The sequence below is a fragment of the Phacochoerus africanus genome, chromosome 13, assembly GCF_016906955.1.
Source record: "Phacochoerus africanus isolate WHEZ1 chromosome 13, ROS_Pafr_v1, whole genome shotgun sequence".
Lineage (NCBI taxonomy): Eukaryota > Metazoa > Chordata > Mammalia > Artiodactyla > Suidae > Phacochoerus > Phacochoerus africanus.
In genome coordinates, this window is record NC_062556.1 from 18,369,594 (window position 1) to 18,385,895 (window position 16,302).

At 39.0% G+C, this 16,302-nt stretch overlaps 1 protein-coding gene across 13 annotated transcripts in view; it reads left to right on the forward strand.

Moving 5' to 3' along the window:
- Nucleotides 1-16,302, forward strand: part of CAB39L (calcium binding protein 39 like) — a 102,828-nt gene that overhangs the window by 57,168 nt on the left and 29,358 nt on the right. For all 13 annotated transcript variants that reach the window (XM_047755919.1, XM_047755920.1, XM_047755917.1 and 10 more), the window contains 2 exons: nucleotides 2,092-2,256; nucleotides 7,869-7,987. In XM_047755919.1, the coding sequence (XP_047611875.1) occupies nucleotides 2,092-2,256; nucleotides 7,869-7,987 (284 nt within the window). The remainder of the gene's footprint in view (nucleotides 1-2,091; nucleotides 2,257-7,868; nucleotides 7,988-16,302) is intronic.

A 16,302-nucleotide genomic window follows, 5' to 3' on the forward strand; every position in this document is an offset into this window, starting at 1 on the left:
GTGCAAGGATGAACCTCACAGATACAGAGTTGAGGGAAAGGGCACATCATCACTGGGTACGGGGACTATTCCAAATCTGCAGAAACAACTGTGTTGTTTTGGGATGTGAACAGAGGCAAGAAAATTATAAAGAAAAGTAAATAAATGATCGTCATCAAAGACATAAAAGGATTAACTTCTAGGCTGAACAGGGGGCATTCAGGTGACTTCTGGGATGTTCAAAATGTTCTATTTCTTGACCTCTGTTATGGTCATACAGGTGTTTGCTTTATCATTATTTTTAATTTTCTATATATTTAAAGTACTCTTCTGAGGATATATCTCAGAATTTAAGGTACTTCCAACCTTTGATAAATTAAGGATTATTTCAGTTGTATCATAAAATGTATCTGTAAATTAATTTTTTAGTAGCATCATGCTACTGTGCTATTTTTATTATTTTGCCTTATTTTCCTTATTTCCTTCATTTATAATGGTTAGAGTGCAGTACTTGAAAGTAATAAAACTATATTTCTTTAAAAATGTTTAGTAAATTGTTAACTAATTGGCCTGTTCTCCTGTCCTCACTTGCTTTTTTAAAAAATCTTCTACTGAGGAGTTCCCGTCATGGCGCAGTGGTTAACGAATCCGACTAGGAACCATGAGGTTGTGGGTTCGATCCCTGGCCTTGCTCAGTGGGTTAACGATCCGGCGTTGCCGTGAGCTGTGGTGTAGGTCGCAGACGTGGCTCGGATCCCTGCGTTGCTGTGGCTCTGGCATAGGCTGGCAGCTACAGCTCTGATTAGACCCCTAGCCTGGGAACCTCCATATGCTGCAGGAGCGGCCCAAGAAATGGCAAAAAGACCAAAAAAAAAAAAAAATCTTCTACTGAGTATAATTAAGATACCATATAATCCACCATTTCAAAGTGTACAATTCAGTGGTCCTTAGTACATGCACAAGGTTATGTAAGCATCACCACCATCTAATTTCAGAACATTTTCAGCATTTTATTCTCCCCTCCCCAGGCCCTACTACTCACTAATGTACTGTCTCCCTCTATGGATTATCCTATTATTCTTTAAAATACAGTGAGAATTTTTTTTTTATGCTTTTTTTCTTTTTTTTTTTTTTTGGCTGCCTTGTGGCATGTGGAGTTCCCCAGGCAAGGGACCTACCTTGCAGCTGCGGCAACACTGGATCCTTTAACCCACTGTGCCAGGCCAGGGATCGAACCTGTGTTCTTGCACTGCAGAGATGCTGCCCATCCCGTTGTGACACAGCTGGAACTCCTAGCTTTTTTTTTTTTTTGCCATTTCTTGGGCCGCTCCTGCGGCATATGGAGGTTCCCAAGCTAGGGGTCCAATCGGAGCTATAGCTGCCGGCCTACACCAAAGCCACAGCAACGTGGGATCCGAGCCGCGTCTGCGACCTACACCACAGCTCACGGCAACGCTGGATCGTTAACCCACTGAGCAAGGCCAGGGACTGAACCCTCAACCTGATGGTTCCTAGTCGCATTCATTAACCACTACACCACGACGGGAACTCCCGGAACTCCTAGCTTTTTAAAAAGTTTCATAGATAACCAAAAGATAATAGTTATGTGTGAGGAATCAGTGGATTGACAAAGTTTATGGGTTTTGACAATATATGCTTTTATACCTACTCAATTAAAAAATCAGAATAATAGGGATTTGTTGAAAAAACATTAGCAAATGCTTTAAATAAAGACTACTAGCTACTGATAAAGTCTTCCCAATATCAGTGAAGACTCTTCAATTTAATTTAAATGTCAAGTTTATAATCAGTTACTAGCAGAGTTCACTACAAGTATGATTTAAAGGAAGATTATTTCAATTATGTTAAGTAGAAATACTCACTTCAATTATGTTAACTAGGTAGAAATACTACAGATCTCTCTTCTACAAATAAATATTAGTAACATTTTCTGAAATAAAAGCAGTGCCAGCTAAATGGTTCTCGTTTGTGTGTAACTGTACAGAGTTCTTTAATCATAAATAACTGGGACTCTGGAAGTGGTGTTTGTTTGTTTGTTTGTTTATAGCTTGAAATTTTTTATTACTCTGTTAGCATACTTTTTGTCACTAGGCTTCAGAAGAAGTGTCAAAATCACTGCAAGCAATGAAGGAAATTCTGTGTGGGACAAATGACAAGGAACCCCCTACAGAAGCCGTGGCTCAGCTAGCACAAGAACTCTACAATAGTGGGCTGCTGGTGACACTCATAGCCGACCTACAGCTCATAGACTTTGAGGTAAAGTATCTGTAAAAGGAGGACAGTTCTCCTTACAATTTTTATATACATGACTACCGATACTGGTCTGTAATTTTTTGTTATGACTGTTTATATATTATTTAAAAATCCCATCTTCCCCCCTAAAACTTCTAAAATCACCTTAATCTTTTTTTAAAAAAAAAGCAGAAAGTGTGCCATAGTTAAGTTTCATGCAGCCTAGTTAAGTTTTAAGTAGCAAAGTTAGTGGTTAATAATAATAATAGACAGCATTTGTTGAGTGCTTACTGCCTGTTGTGCAGTTTCCAAGCACTCATTTAATTCTTCAAGCAAAGTATGGTATTGTATGATTTGCCATGTTTTATAGATGAAGAACCTAAAACTCAAAGATATTAGGTAATTTTTTCAAAGTCACAAAGTTACTAAGAGCCTAAGCTGAGATTCAAGTTTATTGTCTCCCAAGCCTGTTCTTTTTTGGGCTGGTAGGGGAGTGGGAGCGCACTCACGGCATATGGAAGTTCCCAGACTAGGGGTCAAATCTGAACTTCAGCTGCCGGCCACAGCCACAGCAATGCCAGATCTGAGCTTCTGCTACCTACACTGAAGCTCACGGCAACTCACTGTGGCAATGCTGGATCCTTAACCCACTGAGCAAGGCCAGGGATCGAACCCGTGTCCTCATGGATACTAGTCGGGTTCACCACTCCTGAGTCACAACAGGAACCTCTCAAGCCTGTTCTTTTAATCAAAATATTTATACCAATAATTTAAGACATTTGTTAAATGCTACTAATATAGGATATTTATCTCATTTTGAAAGCAATTATACCTAATTACCTAAATAATAAAGAAAACAACAATCTAGAAATGTAAGTAGTGAATATGTGTAAGTGGTTGATTATCTGCGGTATACCTAACTTAAAACAGTGGTATTTCAATGAACTATATGTACATAAGGCACGTTTCAATGATGGAAGTCTTGGTTTTGATTTGTTTGTTGTTTTGTTACTGCTATCAGGCTCTTGATACTATCAGATAAGTGTCTGAATCTCCGCTAATTCTCAGAGATAGCAAAGAATGGGGATTTCTAAATTATCTTTTAGTTTTGTCGAGTAAAAGGAAACTCATTACAGTGATTAGACCAGGATAAGGTCGGGACTCTGGGGATCCGTGGAAATACTAGCTCACAGCTCTCTGGACGCTTAGATGGGGAGGAGCTTGGCTAACTGGGGCCGAGGAGGAGAAAGGCAGAGCAAGACAGTTCTGGAGATGTGAAGCCAGGCGTGTTGGATCAACACTGACTGAGGGCCCTACAGGGCCCAGACTTCAGCCTAGCCTGCCCTTCTGAAAGACTTGAGTTTTTCTTTCCTTCACTCTCTTATCTGTTCCTCTAACTTTGACATTTTCTGCTTAATAACCTCCTTTCCTACTTTTTCCTCTTGTCTGGCTTATCACTCTCCTTCCCCACCTAACTCCCTATTTCCTTTTTAAACTGGGCCCGTGTGGAATTCAAGCGTAGTTTATCATTGTGTTGAAACTGGGCACGTGGAATTAAAGTGTAGTTTATTATTTGTTTTATTAATTAATTAAATTTATTTATTTATTTATTTATTTGCTTTTTTAGGGCCAAACCTGTGGCAGATGGAGGTTCCCAGGCTAGGGGGCCAATCAGAGCTACAGCTGCCAGCCTACGCCAGAGCCACAACAACGCCAGATCCGAGCTGAATCTGCGACCTACACCACAGCTCACGGCAATGCCAGATTCTCAACCCACTGAGCAGAGCCAGGGATCAAACCTGCAACCTCATGGTTCCTAGTCGGTTTCCGCTGTACCACAACGGGAACTCCAGTTTTTTAATTTAGTTAAAAACAAGATATTATGGACATTTGTAGGAGCTATGCGTAGTGGAAAAACACTTGACTTGGATTTAGAATTGTTTATAGAGTCCCTGCTCTGCCATTTAATAGTAAATAACCCGCTTGAGACTTAATTTTCTCATCTATAAAATAAGAATAACATGAACTTACAGCATTTTTTAAAATACTAAACTAAGTAAAACTTATATACATATATGTCATGGAAGAACACTACATATACAAATACATACAGATGTCAGAGAGTATATGCTCATCTTCTCTCAGACTTAAATGTAAGCTAGTTTATTTTTGTTATAACCCTTGATGTTTGTTTCTTTGTTTATTATTTTAGTTTTAAATTCAGTTGGTGGGTCACAGTAAATGGCAAACTCCCTGCTCTTGGATTACAGTATTATATTTCTATAAATCTCCTATTATTTTGCGCATTTCTCTGAAAGCAGCAATATATTGAGCTGTTATCATCAATAATTAATATGGTAGCTTACATAAGTTTATGAGATTAGCCTAACTTGTCATGGGATGCTGGAAGGAATAGGACCGAGGGTGGTTATGAGTCAGAGATGAGACTTAGAGATGAGTCACAGATGAGATGTTGAGAGGTCTAGAAGCCTTGAGCAGCCACAGAATAGCATAGGTTCAAAGTGCTCACCAAGAACAGGGGACATGGGAGTACAGCTAAGAAAAACTTTGGATGCCTCACAGCTTTGTGCAGCAATGGCTTAGGTAACGAAATGGGAACAGTAAGAATCACCTATGCAAATGTACCTTAATTTACATGGTATACTGAAAATGAATTTAGAGAAGAAGTTTACTTAAAAATTTGGGGAGATTAATACATTCGATTGCCTAAATATTAAATTATACATTATCAAGTAGGCTTTTACTCTCTGGAATCCTTTGAAGGGGAAATATCCTTCTGAATAGTTGACCTTTCCATGTAGCTGAAGATTAACTCTTCAAATGCAGAGAATTAAGTAGATTACTTTTGTGGATTACTTCACATTTGCTTTATAAAATACATTATATACTTGCCTCTCCTCCAAAATAATATATTAGATATAATAAGTTTTTTTACTGATGACTCAACGTTATCATTTGAAGGTCCGTCATTGTGATAATCACAGACAGTTCTTTTTTTTTTCAGCTTTACTGAGGTATAATCGACCAGACAGTTCTTGACTTTGTTCATTCAATTGATGCCTAGAACATTGTTATAAATAAATGTGATGAAATTCGGTAGGTGAAGCTGTCCTCCTTGATCAAGCCCATAGAAAAGAAATACTTACAAATACTTTCGTGGTTGAATGAATGAATGAAAAACAGTTAAAAGTGAAAACAGTTCAGTTTTGTTGTGTTGTTTTTGGCTGCACATATAGCACTCAGAGGTTCCCAGGCCAGGGATCAAACCCAACCTGTGCCACAGCCGTGCTGCCAGAGTCTTAATCCACTGAGCTACCAGGGAACTCCTGAGAACAGTTCAGTTTTAAGCATTCCACCAACTACATACTCACAGCATTTGCAGGAAGGAGACACCATTACTAACAGCATTAGCCTACTAACAGAAATGTGCTGTATATTTCCATGGACTGGAATCATGAATGATCCGCCTACAGGCAGCAACTTTTCTTCTCAAGCTTAAAGTATCCATCTAAATAGTGACCACGTGATAAAACTCCTCTTAACTTTAAGGCTCGGTCTGATCACACAGAACCCCACTGTCCTCATCTCTTGGTTCATCGGTAGCTCTGGTACAGCCCCTTCTGCACTGAGAGTATCTTGAGTACTAGAAGTGCATTTCTCACACCTAGTGCCATAGCCATTGGTTGGATCAATGTAGGAACGAGAATGAAAAATAGAAGCAGAGGTCAGGGAAATGGACCACAGGAAGATGTCCTAAGACATAGCAGTAAGCCACTGCTCTTAAAGAATGAGCCAATGTGTAGAAGATAATTCAGGAGTAATGGTAATATGTCAGTAAGCGAATAGTCTCTCCTGGGGCTTCTTTGAAGAGTGTAACAGTCATTGGACTGTAAAAATCTTTGGCATGTTTTTATAACAGGAAAGGAAAATTATTACTTTAGGGATGGGCTGCAGCTCTGCAGCTTTTGCCAGATAAGCTAAAAGGACGGAGCATTCCTTACAGAGCAAAAAGGAAACTTTTGTTTACAAGACACCTACATGGGCTTTTTCGTTAGTTGTGAAGGTGCAGTCTCTAGGCAGTGTTTGGAAGGAGAAGACTGAAAGAAAAGAGGTTAGATTCCCTTTGCAGAGTAAAATAACAGAAATTTGAGAAATGCCCTCTCTTTGGCTAAATTCGATAGGAGTAAGAGAAGGGTTTGGAGTAAGGGAGAGAGAAGGCTCCAAAACTGAGACAGAGGAAGGGGCAGAAAGATTGCTGAGGAGTCTTTAGGAACAGTGATGTGTAAGATTCAAGTTGAAGTTGTTTCTGCCCTGTGCTATAATTATCCTTTGTTACCCTTACACCCTTGGTAAAAACAACTATGAACTAATAATGCATGTGGAATGAGGAAGAAGTGGTTTTCTACACTTGGGATAAACAGTATATAAAATAACTAGTTGAGAAAATAACTAGTTGTAGGAGACAAGACAATGAACAAAGGCTGAGAGGAGCTAGGAGCAGGGGTTTGAAATCCGGAGCCGCCGATGGTGATAGTGGCCCAGGGCGTTGCGGAGATTGGGTGGCAGAGACCGACTCGGGAATCTGTGAGGCAAATCCATTTTCTCCTTCAGGAATCAGAAGGAAAGGGGTCCATTGGGGTGAAGAAAGTACTGGAGGATCCTCCTGTTACGTGACTAAGGGCTAGAGGGCAGACCTTTGGGTTAAAATTGTTTAAAAAGAAAATCTCATTACTTTATAGCCATAAATTTTCGTCTAATCCCTTAAGCCTTAAAATTGCGGACAGAAAAAAACTACTTCAGCATATTCTCATGAGGTTTTTTTTTTTTTTTTTTTTAAAGTTGTGGCTGATATTGCAAGGTTTCTAATTTGTGGACTCAGGATCAAACTCAGAGCTGTGTTTTTTGAGGTTTGGCCACTGTTCAAGACCCAGCTTTAGACTCTTTGATGTTTTGAAACCCAATGCGATAAGAGATCAAAGGATGAAAATGTATTGCATGTAAGAGTTGGTGCATTCACTTCAAAGGCAGGTGTGCCTTGCAAAACTAGAGTGCATGCAAAGTCAACTGTTCAGGTTGACTTAGAAAGCAGCTCAAAGAAGCAGAAAACTTTCTACTATGATAACTTGATCTCCAGTGATTATTTCTTGCGACGTTTTTAAAAAATAAGCAAGACAAGCCCTCCAGGATTAGCTTCTCAATAAGCCATTTTATGGTCCTGAGTGACTGAAATTTTCCATCCCTAAAGATCCTTTTCTGTCCCTGGCCCTGACTAAAAAGTGGTCCTTAACGTTTGGTTTTCTTGCCGTAAAAATTAGAAGTGGTAAAGCCTCCAGACACAAGCTTTGATTGTACTTTTTGCATTTAACAATTTGAAATGCTTACTGTGTGTAGGGCATTGATTTTATTTGGTAACTTGATTCTGTTTAGTTGTTTGTATATCTTGCACCTATCATTAGGCAAATTAAGTCAAAGAATTCATGATCTCGGGTGGGAAAATACTATGTCCTATTAAATGGAATGAGGGGTGTGCGTGAGAACAACTTTTGAGATAATTCACATACCATACAATTCAGCACTTACAGTGTAAACTTAATGCTTGTTTGTTTCTTTCGCAGGGGAAAAAAGACGTGACCCAGATATTTAACAACATCCTGAGAAGACAGATAGGCACTCGGAGTCCTACCGTGGAGTACATTAGCACTCATCCTCACATCCTGTTTATGCTCCTCAAAGGGTAGGTGCATGCTTCCCTTTAAAGCAGGTTTGAGTTTAGAAAACATGTTAAAAGCACATAGTAGTAGCCTCATTTGAGATAGGATCAGGTTGCTATTCATATCTGCCATACTGAAGTCAGCCCTCCAAATGTATGTCTCCAGGACTGCTTAGGCTGCAGCATAATCCTTTCTAAGCAAAGTTCCTTCCCTTTACTGCCTTTCTTTCCTCCACGTTCCTCTTACCTCTTCCTATGACATTATTGCTTGTGCTTCCCATTCTGCCCTTTTTCTTTCTTTTCTTTCTTTTTTTGGTCTTTTTAGGGCCGCACCTGCCACATAGGGAGATGCCCAGGCTAGGGGTCCAATCAGAGCTGATTTTTTCCATTATAGCTGGTTTGCAGTGTTCTGTCAATTTTCTACTGTACAGCAAGGTGACCCAGTCACACATACATGTATACATTCTTTTTTCTCACATTATCCTCCATCATGCTGCATCATAAGTGACTAGATATAGTTCCTAGTGCTGTACAGCAGGATCACACCTTAAGTTTTGTAACAATTAGACCCCAGAATGGAGGGGCCCCACTAGAAGCTAAGTTTATTTTTTCACATAATAGAGAAGAGCAGATGTTCCAGGCCAGCAGGGGTTCCTTCCACATGTGGCTCCTAAAATCACTTTGCTGATTGCCATGTCGGCCCACTGGAAGGCAAAAATACATGAGAGAATTTATGAGCCAGGCCTGGAAGTGGCTCACGTTTCTCCCACTCACATTCCACTTGAGGGTACTTAGTCGCTTGGCCTCTTAATTCTTAAGGGCACCTGAGAAGTGTTAGAGTGTCCAGGAAGAAGGGGAGAAGGATTTCTTGTGGACAGCTAACATTCACTGTGCGGTTTCTTTGAAAATTTATTCCCACTGTTTTCTGTGTTCTCATTTTCTAGATCCTCTCTTAGTCAGAGTTAAATCTCTGGGATTGCTTTTTCATCTCTTCTATTTCTGTGTCTTTGTCTTTTTGTTTTACTTGTCAGAAGATGTTCTTAATCGCTTCTTCCACTGAAGATACTGAATTTTCCTCTCAGCTACCCTGTTTTTAATTTATAAAAACTCTTTTTTGTTCCCTGATTCTTCCTTTCTCTGTCTCTTGCACTTCTTGGTTCTGTAACCTTGGGCAAATCACTGCTCCTTTCCAAGCCTCAGTTTCCTTACTTGTAAAATAAGCATAAAATTTGTGACAATACCTTTGCACTAGAGTAGTGTTGCATTCTTTTTTTTTAATTCTTTCTAATTTTATTAACTCTCAACCCTTGAATACACTTTTTTTTTTTTTGTCTTTTGTCTTTTCAGGGCCAGACCTGTGGCATATGGAGTTTCCCAAGGTTGGGGGTCAAATTGGAGCTACAGCTGCCGGCCTACACCGCAGCCACAGCAACACCAAATCCTTAACCCGCTGTGTGAGGCCAGGGATCGAACCTGCAGCCTCATGGTTCCTGGTCGGATTCGTTTCCACTGCACTGTGATGGGAACTCCTAGTGTTGCCTTCTATGCCTTTGACTATGCATTGTCAGGCAGACCTGTGTTTTCAGTCAGGGTTCTGCTTCTTATTTGCTAGCCCTGGGACTAAGTTACCTAACTTAAGACTTTTATATATGGTAGGGTGTAATATATTTTATACATTTATACATTATATTTGCTTTGTAGAAGATGTGAAAATCTAGCATAATGGGGTATTTATTTTTAAAATTAAGTTGGTGAAGAATTACAATTGATATTGAAGAAAACAACTGTATTTTCTAGAAGTAACAAGGCAGAAGATAACAAGCTAATTGTAAATGTTATTCATTAATAATTTAACTGCTGAAACATATTGCAGATCTATAGTGAGCCTTTGTTCCTTATGATGTGCACAGGATTCATTAATGTATAATTGCCCCCGAGGTTTCTCCCACCCCCTCCCCCTCTTTCAGCGGAGAGTAGAGAAAAACCTAGTTATGAGAAGCCAGGCATCCTTATATTTTAAATATGAACTCTTCTGTTCACTAATCATCTATATTCACCAGTAATCCTATTTTAATGGATAATTTGTAATAATTATGTCATTTTTCTGCATTTAAGAAAAAACTTGGCTTTCATTTATTTTCTAATATGTGGGAAAATAATTCTGAATCATTGAATTAAAAAGCCCCTTTCTTAATATACAGATTTCTCAGACTATGTTTTCATGTACTTATAGCACACCGTAGAAAAATAGGCATTGTTTATTAAGCATAACTTCCTTAAATCTGTTTCATCAGGAAAGTATTGTAAAATATCTTTCCATTTCTTCTGAAAAGTTAAAAAGTAGTTTAGTTTGTAAAGCTAAAACTGCTTATTAGTTTGTTTAGGGGTCTACAATAATGATAATAATAACAGTACTAATAATAGTAAGTAACAGTAATAGTAGTGATTAACATAGTACTTACTGCATGTCAGGCCCTGCTTCGTATTAATATAGTAGTTCTGTGGGTAGGTGTTGTTGTTATACCCATTTTATAGAAGAGGATAGTGCAGCCCAGAGAGGTTAAGTAACTTATCTAAAGTCACATAGCCAGTATGCTTTAAACTCTAGTAGTCTGGCTCCAGAATCTGTACTCTCGGAACAACATCCAGCTTTCCAGTCGTCACGCCGTTGCAGTCTACAGGGAGAAGAGAACTCATTACAACTCGTTGTTGTTTCTTTACCAATGTGTTCTGTGGGAGCACAGATGGAGAAGCCGTGATCTCTGCTTGGGATGTCCAAAATGAAGCAAGTCTTGAAGGAGAAAACTGCCAAACAGGCACAGAGAGTAAAAGGATTGGGCACCTCCCAAGCAAAGGCACAGAGGCATCAAGATGCACCATGTGTTTGGAGGATGACAGCAATTCTTTTTGTTGTTGCTGTTGTTGTTGCTATTTCTTGGGCCGCTCCCGCGGCATATGGAGGTTCCCAGGCTAGGGATCGAATCGGAGCTGCAGCCACCGGCCTACGCCAGAGCCACAGCAACGCGGGATCCGAGCCGCGTCTGCAACCTACACCACAGCTCACGGCAACGCCGGATCGTTAACCCACTGAGCAAGGGCAGGGACCGAACCCGCCACCTCATGGTTTCTAGTCGGATTCGTTAACCACTGCGCCACGACGGGAACTCCAGTGACAGCAATTCTGATACAGCTGGAGCCTCGTGTGAAAGGAAAGTAGGGACGGCGATAAAGCTGGAAAGGCTAAGACCAGGTTATGAAGAGTCTTTCATGTCCCACCAAGGAGCCTGAATGTTTTCCGTAGGCAGCATGGAACCCTCCAGGGACTAGGCATGACGAGTGCTACAGAACTCATGGCAGTGTAGAAAATGGCTTGGCAGGTGGGGGGTCTGATTCCAACTTGGAAGAGTCCAGTTAAGAGATAATTATGGCCAGGACTTCAGTGGTGTTTGGGGATGAAGAGGAGTAGATATTTTATTTTATTTTATTTTATTTTATTTTATTTTATTTTTTAAGAAGCATTCAGTTTTTATTTTTTGTTGTTTTTTTAAGATTTACGGGGTTTTATTTATTTTTTCTTTTTTTAATTTCCCAATACATTATTTTTTTTTCTACTGTACAGCATGGTGACCCAGTTACACATACATGTATACATTCTTTTTTTTTTTTTTTTTTGGTCTTTTTGCTATTTCTTGGGCTGCTCCCATGGCATATGGAGGTTCCCAGGCTAGGGGTCTAATCGGAGCTGTAGCTGCCGGCCTACGCCAGAGCTACAGCAACACAGGATCTGAGCCGCATCTGCAACCTACACCACAGCTCACGGCAACGCCAGATCCTTAACCCACTGAGCAAGGGCAGGGACCGAACCCGCAACCTCATGGTTCCCAGTCGGATTCGTTAACCACTGCGCCACGACGGGAACTCCTATACATTCTTTTTTTCTCATATTATCATGCTCCATCATAAGTGACTAGACATAGATCCCAGTGCTACACAAGCAGGATCTCATTGCTAATCCATTACAAAGGCAATAGTCTGCATCTATTAACCCCAGGCTCCCAATCCATCCCACTCCCTCTCCCCTCCCCCTTGGAGTAGATACTTTGAAAACATTTTATTTTTTTCTGATTCAAATACATGTTTATTATTTAAAAATTCACACATTTTAGTATATATATGTATATATATATACATATATATGTGACTGGATCACTTTGCTGTACAGCAGAAATTGGCAGAACATTGTAAATCAATTATAATAGAAAAACTAAAAATCTTACCAAAAAATAAAAAATGAAAATAAAAATTCAAACATTTTGGAAATCTATAGTCTGGAGTGGAAGTACCTACCGTAATCCCTCCCAAAGAAACCGTTATCAACAATTCGGTGATGACTCCTCTGGTTTTTATTCTCTATTGTAATGATCCTTCTTTTATTTTTTAACCCAAACTTTAAATTCATTCCTTTACATCCTATTTGTAGATACTGTTTATTGAGTGTTTGCTATATCTTCATAGCTGTTACATTCTATGTCTTTACTAATGTTATTTCATTTAATCCTTCCAGCAATTCTGTGAGGATTAGGTATTATTCTTAACATTTTATAGATGAGGAAATTTAAACTTAGAGTAAGGCTGTTGCTCAAGGTTATACAGCTAGTAAGTGACAGAGCCAAGTTTTCAATCCAGATTTGATTCTAAATCCCATATCCTTTATCCTTAATAAGATTTGAATCTCTTCAGATAGGAAGGGAGAGAGAACGATAGAAGAGCTGGAGGACAGAGTAGACCATTGCGCCAGAATCACCTTTACCTGTTACCATTTTCTAGGTTAACTTGAAATGCTAGAGGTTTAGCCCTTTGTTAAAGGTTATCATTTTTACTGAATTATCTCCTGTAAAGTTGTTTGAAAACTTAGGACATAGCTTGATGGGTGCATTCATACGTCAAACAATGATGTCATGTGGGGGTATGACAGTGACATGCTATTCCGAAATTAAGCCCCTCCATAAAGAGCGTAAGACAGAAAGAAACTGATCCTCATTCATCAAGGAGCATCATCTCCTTTTATACATAGGATATAAAACATGGTAAAAGGATTCGGAGCCCAAATCTTATGAAAAGGTTATTGAAAGAGACTTTCTCACTTCAAACAAACCTTTCTCCTGGCCCATGCAAGTGGCATTCCAGGGGACTGAGAGAACTTGAGGATGAGGTCACTAAACTGCTCTCAGTGATCCATAAAGAACCATTGCCAGTGGAAAATGTTCCAGAAGTCCAATATTAAAATAATAAATTTCTCCCAATAATCTTATTTTTAAAAATTTTATTGCAAAACTTTTCAACCATATACAAAAGGAAGCAGGTACAAAGAAAGCCCATGTACCCATCACCCAGTCTTAACAACTGTCAGTATTTTACTGTGTTTATTTGCCTATCTTCCCAACACCTCCCCCCTGTTTTTTCTTTTCTGTGTGTGTGTGTGTGTGTTTTTTCCTTTGGCTAGAGTATTTTAAAACAAATCTCAAACCTCATGGGATATCATATCAACCCTAAACCCATCAATGTGTATCTCAAAAATAAGATAATTTTTACAGACATTCCTGTCGTGGCTCAGTGGTTAACGAACCTGACGGGCATCCATGAGGATGCGGGTTCAATCCCTGGCTTCGCTCAGTGGGTTAAGGATCCAGCGTTGCCGTGAGCTGTGGTGTAGGTCAAAGACCAGGCTCGTATTTGGCATTGCTGTGGTTCTGGTGTAGGCCAGGCCAGCAGCTGTAGCTCCAATTCGACCCCTAGCCTGGGAACCTCCATATGTCACTGGTCGGGCCCTCAAAAGCAAAAAATAAATAAATAAATAAATAAATTTTTAAAATTAATAATAATTCATTAACAATTAATACCCAGTCCATACGCAAATTTCCTTGATTGTCCACCCAAAATGTTTCGTAGTTGGTTTGTTAAAATATGAATCCTAATAAAGTCCATTTATTGCATTTGCTTATAATGTCACTTGTCTTTTTAAAGTTCCTTTTTATTTAAAACAGAACATTTTCCCATGTCTATGCCATTGACTTATTGAAAAACTGAATCAATTATCCTACAGAATTTCCTTTATTCTAGATCTGTCAGATTGCTTCCTAATGGTATCATATAGCTTGTTCCATTATTCCCTATATTTCTGAACCAGAGGTTATATTTAAAAGCTTGATTAAAGTCATATTTAGTTTTATTTTGGCAGTCGTATTTAGTAAGTGCTGCTTGTAGTTTGTGTTTCATCACCTCAGGAGACATACCTTTAGTAATGCTAAGTCTGTGTATTGAGTTCAGAGGGTGACAGCCTAATCTATTATAAGCTCCCCATCAGCTGCATGTAATTGTTTTCTCATCCACTGATGAATGTTGGCTGATTCAGTCCTTTCATTTGGGGTTACTAAAAGGTGATTTTCTAACTTTATCCTTCCTTGTGTATTTATTGTATATTTAGAGAGAATAACTTTCCCTCTTCCATAGCAATTTAATTATTCCGAAGTACAGTCCACACCAGAGAGGAAGAATAAATGCCTAGTTCTTTTACTTCATTTATCAGTTTAGAAAGTAATAAGTTTTTAACCTAGGAACTTCCACTGGTGTCCAATGAGGGTTTTTTCCCTCTCTCTCTCTTTTCTGCTTTCTTCTCTCTACTCTTTTCTTCTTTCCGCCTCCTCATTCCTGTATCCCTGTACTATCATTATGATCTAGTGAATTTAGTGTTTTTTCATACATCTTATATAGTAGCACTTATAAAAAAAATTTTTTGGAGTTCCCGTAATGGCTCAGCGGAAACGAATCCAACCAGTGTCCATGAAGATGCAATTTCAATTCCTGGCCTCACTCAGTGGGTTAAGGATCCCGCGTTGCCATGCACTGTGGTGTAGTTCACAGATGCAGCTTGGATCTGGCATTGCTGTGGCTGTGGTATAGGCTGGCCAAGTTTTTTTTTTTGTTTTTTTTTGTTTTTTTTTTTTTGTTTTTTTTTGATGCTCAATTATCTATCTGTGGCCTCTTCAAGTTGATGCATGTCCTTTCGATAGTCTCCCATTAGTTTGTGAGAGTTTTCTTGCTTCCTGGCCCATCTTGTGCATTTTCTAACATGGATCTGGAATTAGCATTTCTACCAAAGACTCTTACTCCTTTTAGTGAGAAAGACTAAAATATGGGTGCTGGAGGGTCTCATTAACACTGGATTGTTATTGCTTCTAGGTTTTTTCAGTGGACAAGTTAGCTCCTTATTTTTAAAGTAAGAAAATGTTTCTAGATTAGAAGAAAAACTACTTGACTATATTGAAGAGGCCAGGTGTTTGCTGAATGACATTTTGCCAAACTTTTCCTAGGGCTGGCTGACATTGTTTGCTTCCATCAATAGCAACAAAAGTCATTTTTCCCCTTACATAGTATAATCTGTGTTCTTAGGTTGAGATATTTTTGCATAAGATCTTTCTTCTAACAATTTTCTGTGTAACGTTTATTGTAGCTCACTGCTAGATGGGAAAATTGCTCTTATACTTTGACTTTTATTAAATTTGAAATGGCTCTTATATGCTGTTATTATTTGAATAAACATGCATATAAAGTACTGTGCCTTCTCTACACTGACATATAGTTCAGATTATATGATCCAAACTGTAAGTCAGGAGGAAGATATGATTCAGTTCTATAAAATAGTGATTCAGCACTCATTGGATTAACCTTTATCAGCAACTTGCCTCTAAGTTAGTTGTTGTGGATAACAGTGATTTGTCATGGTCCTTGTCCTTGAGCCTCATATCCACAAGTAGAATAAAATAGATGAGATATATATTGATTCTTTACCAAACCTAAGGACATTAATGTTTTGGGATTTGAAATTTAGGATAGACTTAACTTACGTGGCATTTTATGCAGTAGGCACTAAATTATCAAAAGTCAATAGCCTAGGGAGTAGTTAGGTTGAAATGATATATGTGAATTACAAATCCCTTAAAGCGTTCTAAGGGGAATTAGGAATGTATTTTTTTTCTTTATTATTATTTTTTTAATCTTTTTGCCTTTTCTAGGGCCGCTCCTGCAGCCATTCCCAGGCTAGGGGTCTAATCGGAGCTGTAGCTGCCAGCCTACGCCAGAGCCATAGCAATGCGGGATCCGAGCCACATCTGCAACCTATACCACAGCTCATGGCAACGCCGGATCCTTAACCCACTGAGCAAGGCCAGGGATGGAACCTGCAACCTCATGGTTCCTAGTCAGATTCATTAACCACTGAGCCACGACAGGAACTCCAGGAATTTCTTTATATATGCCAGTATATTCCTAACTTTAAGAAG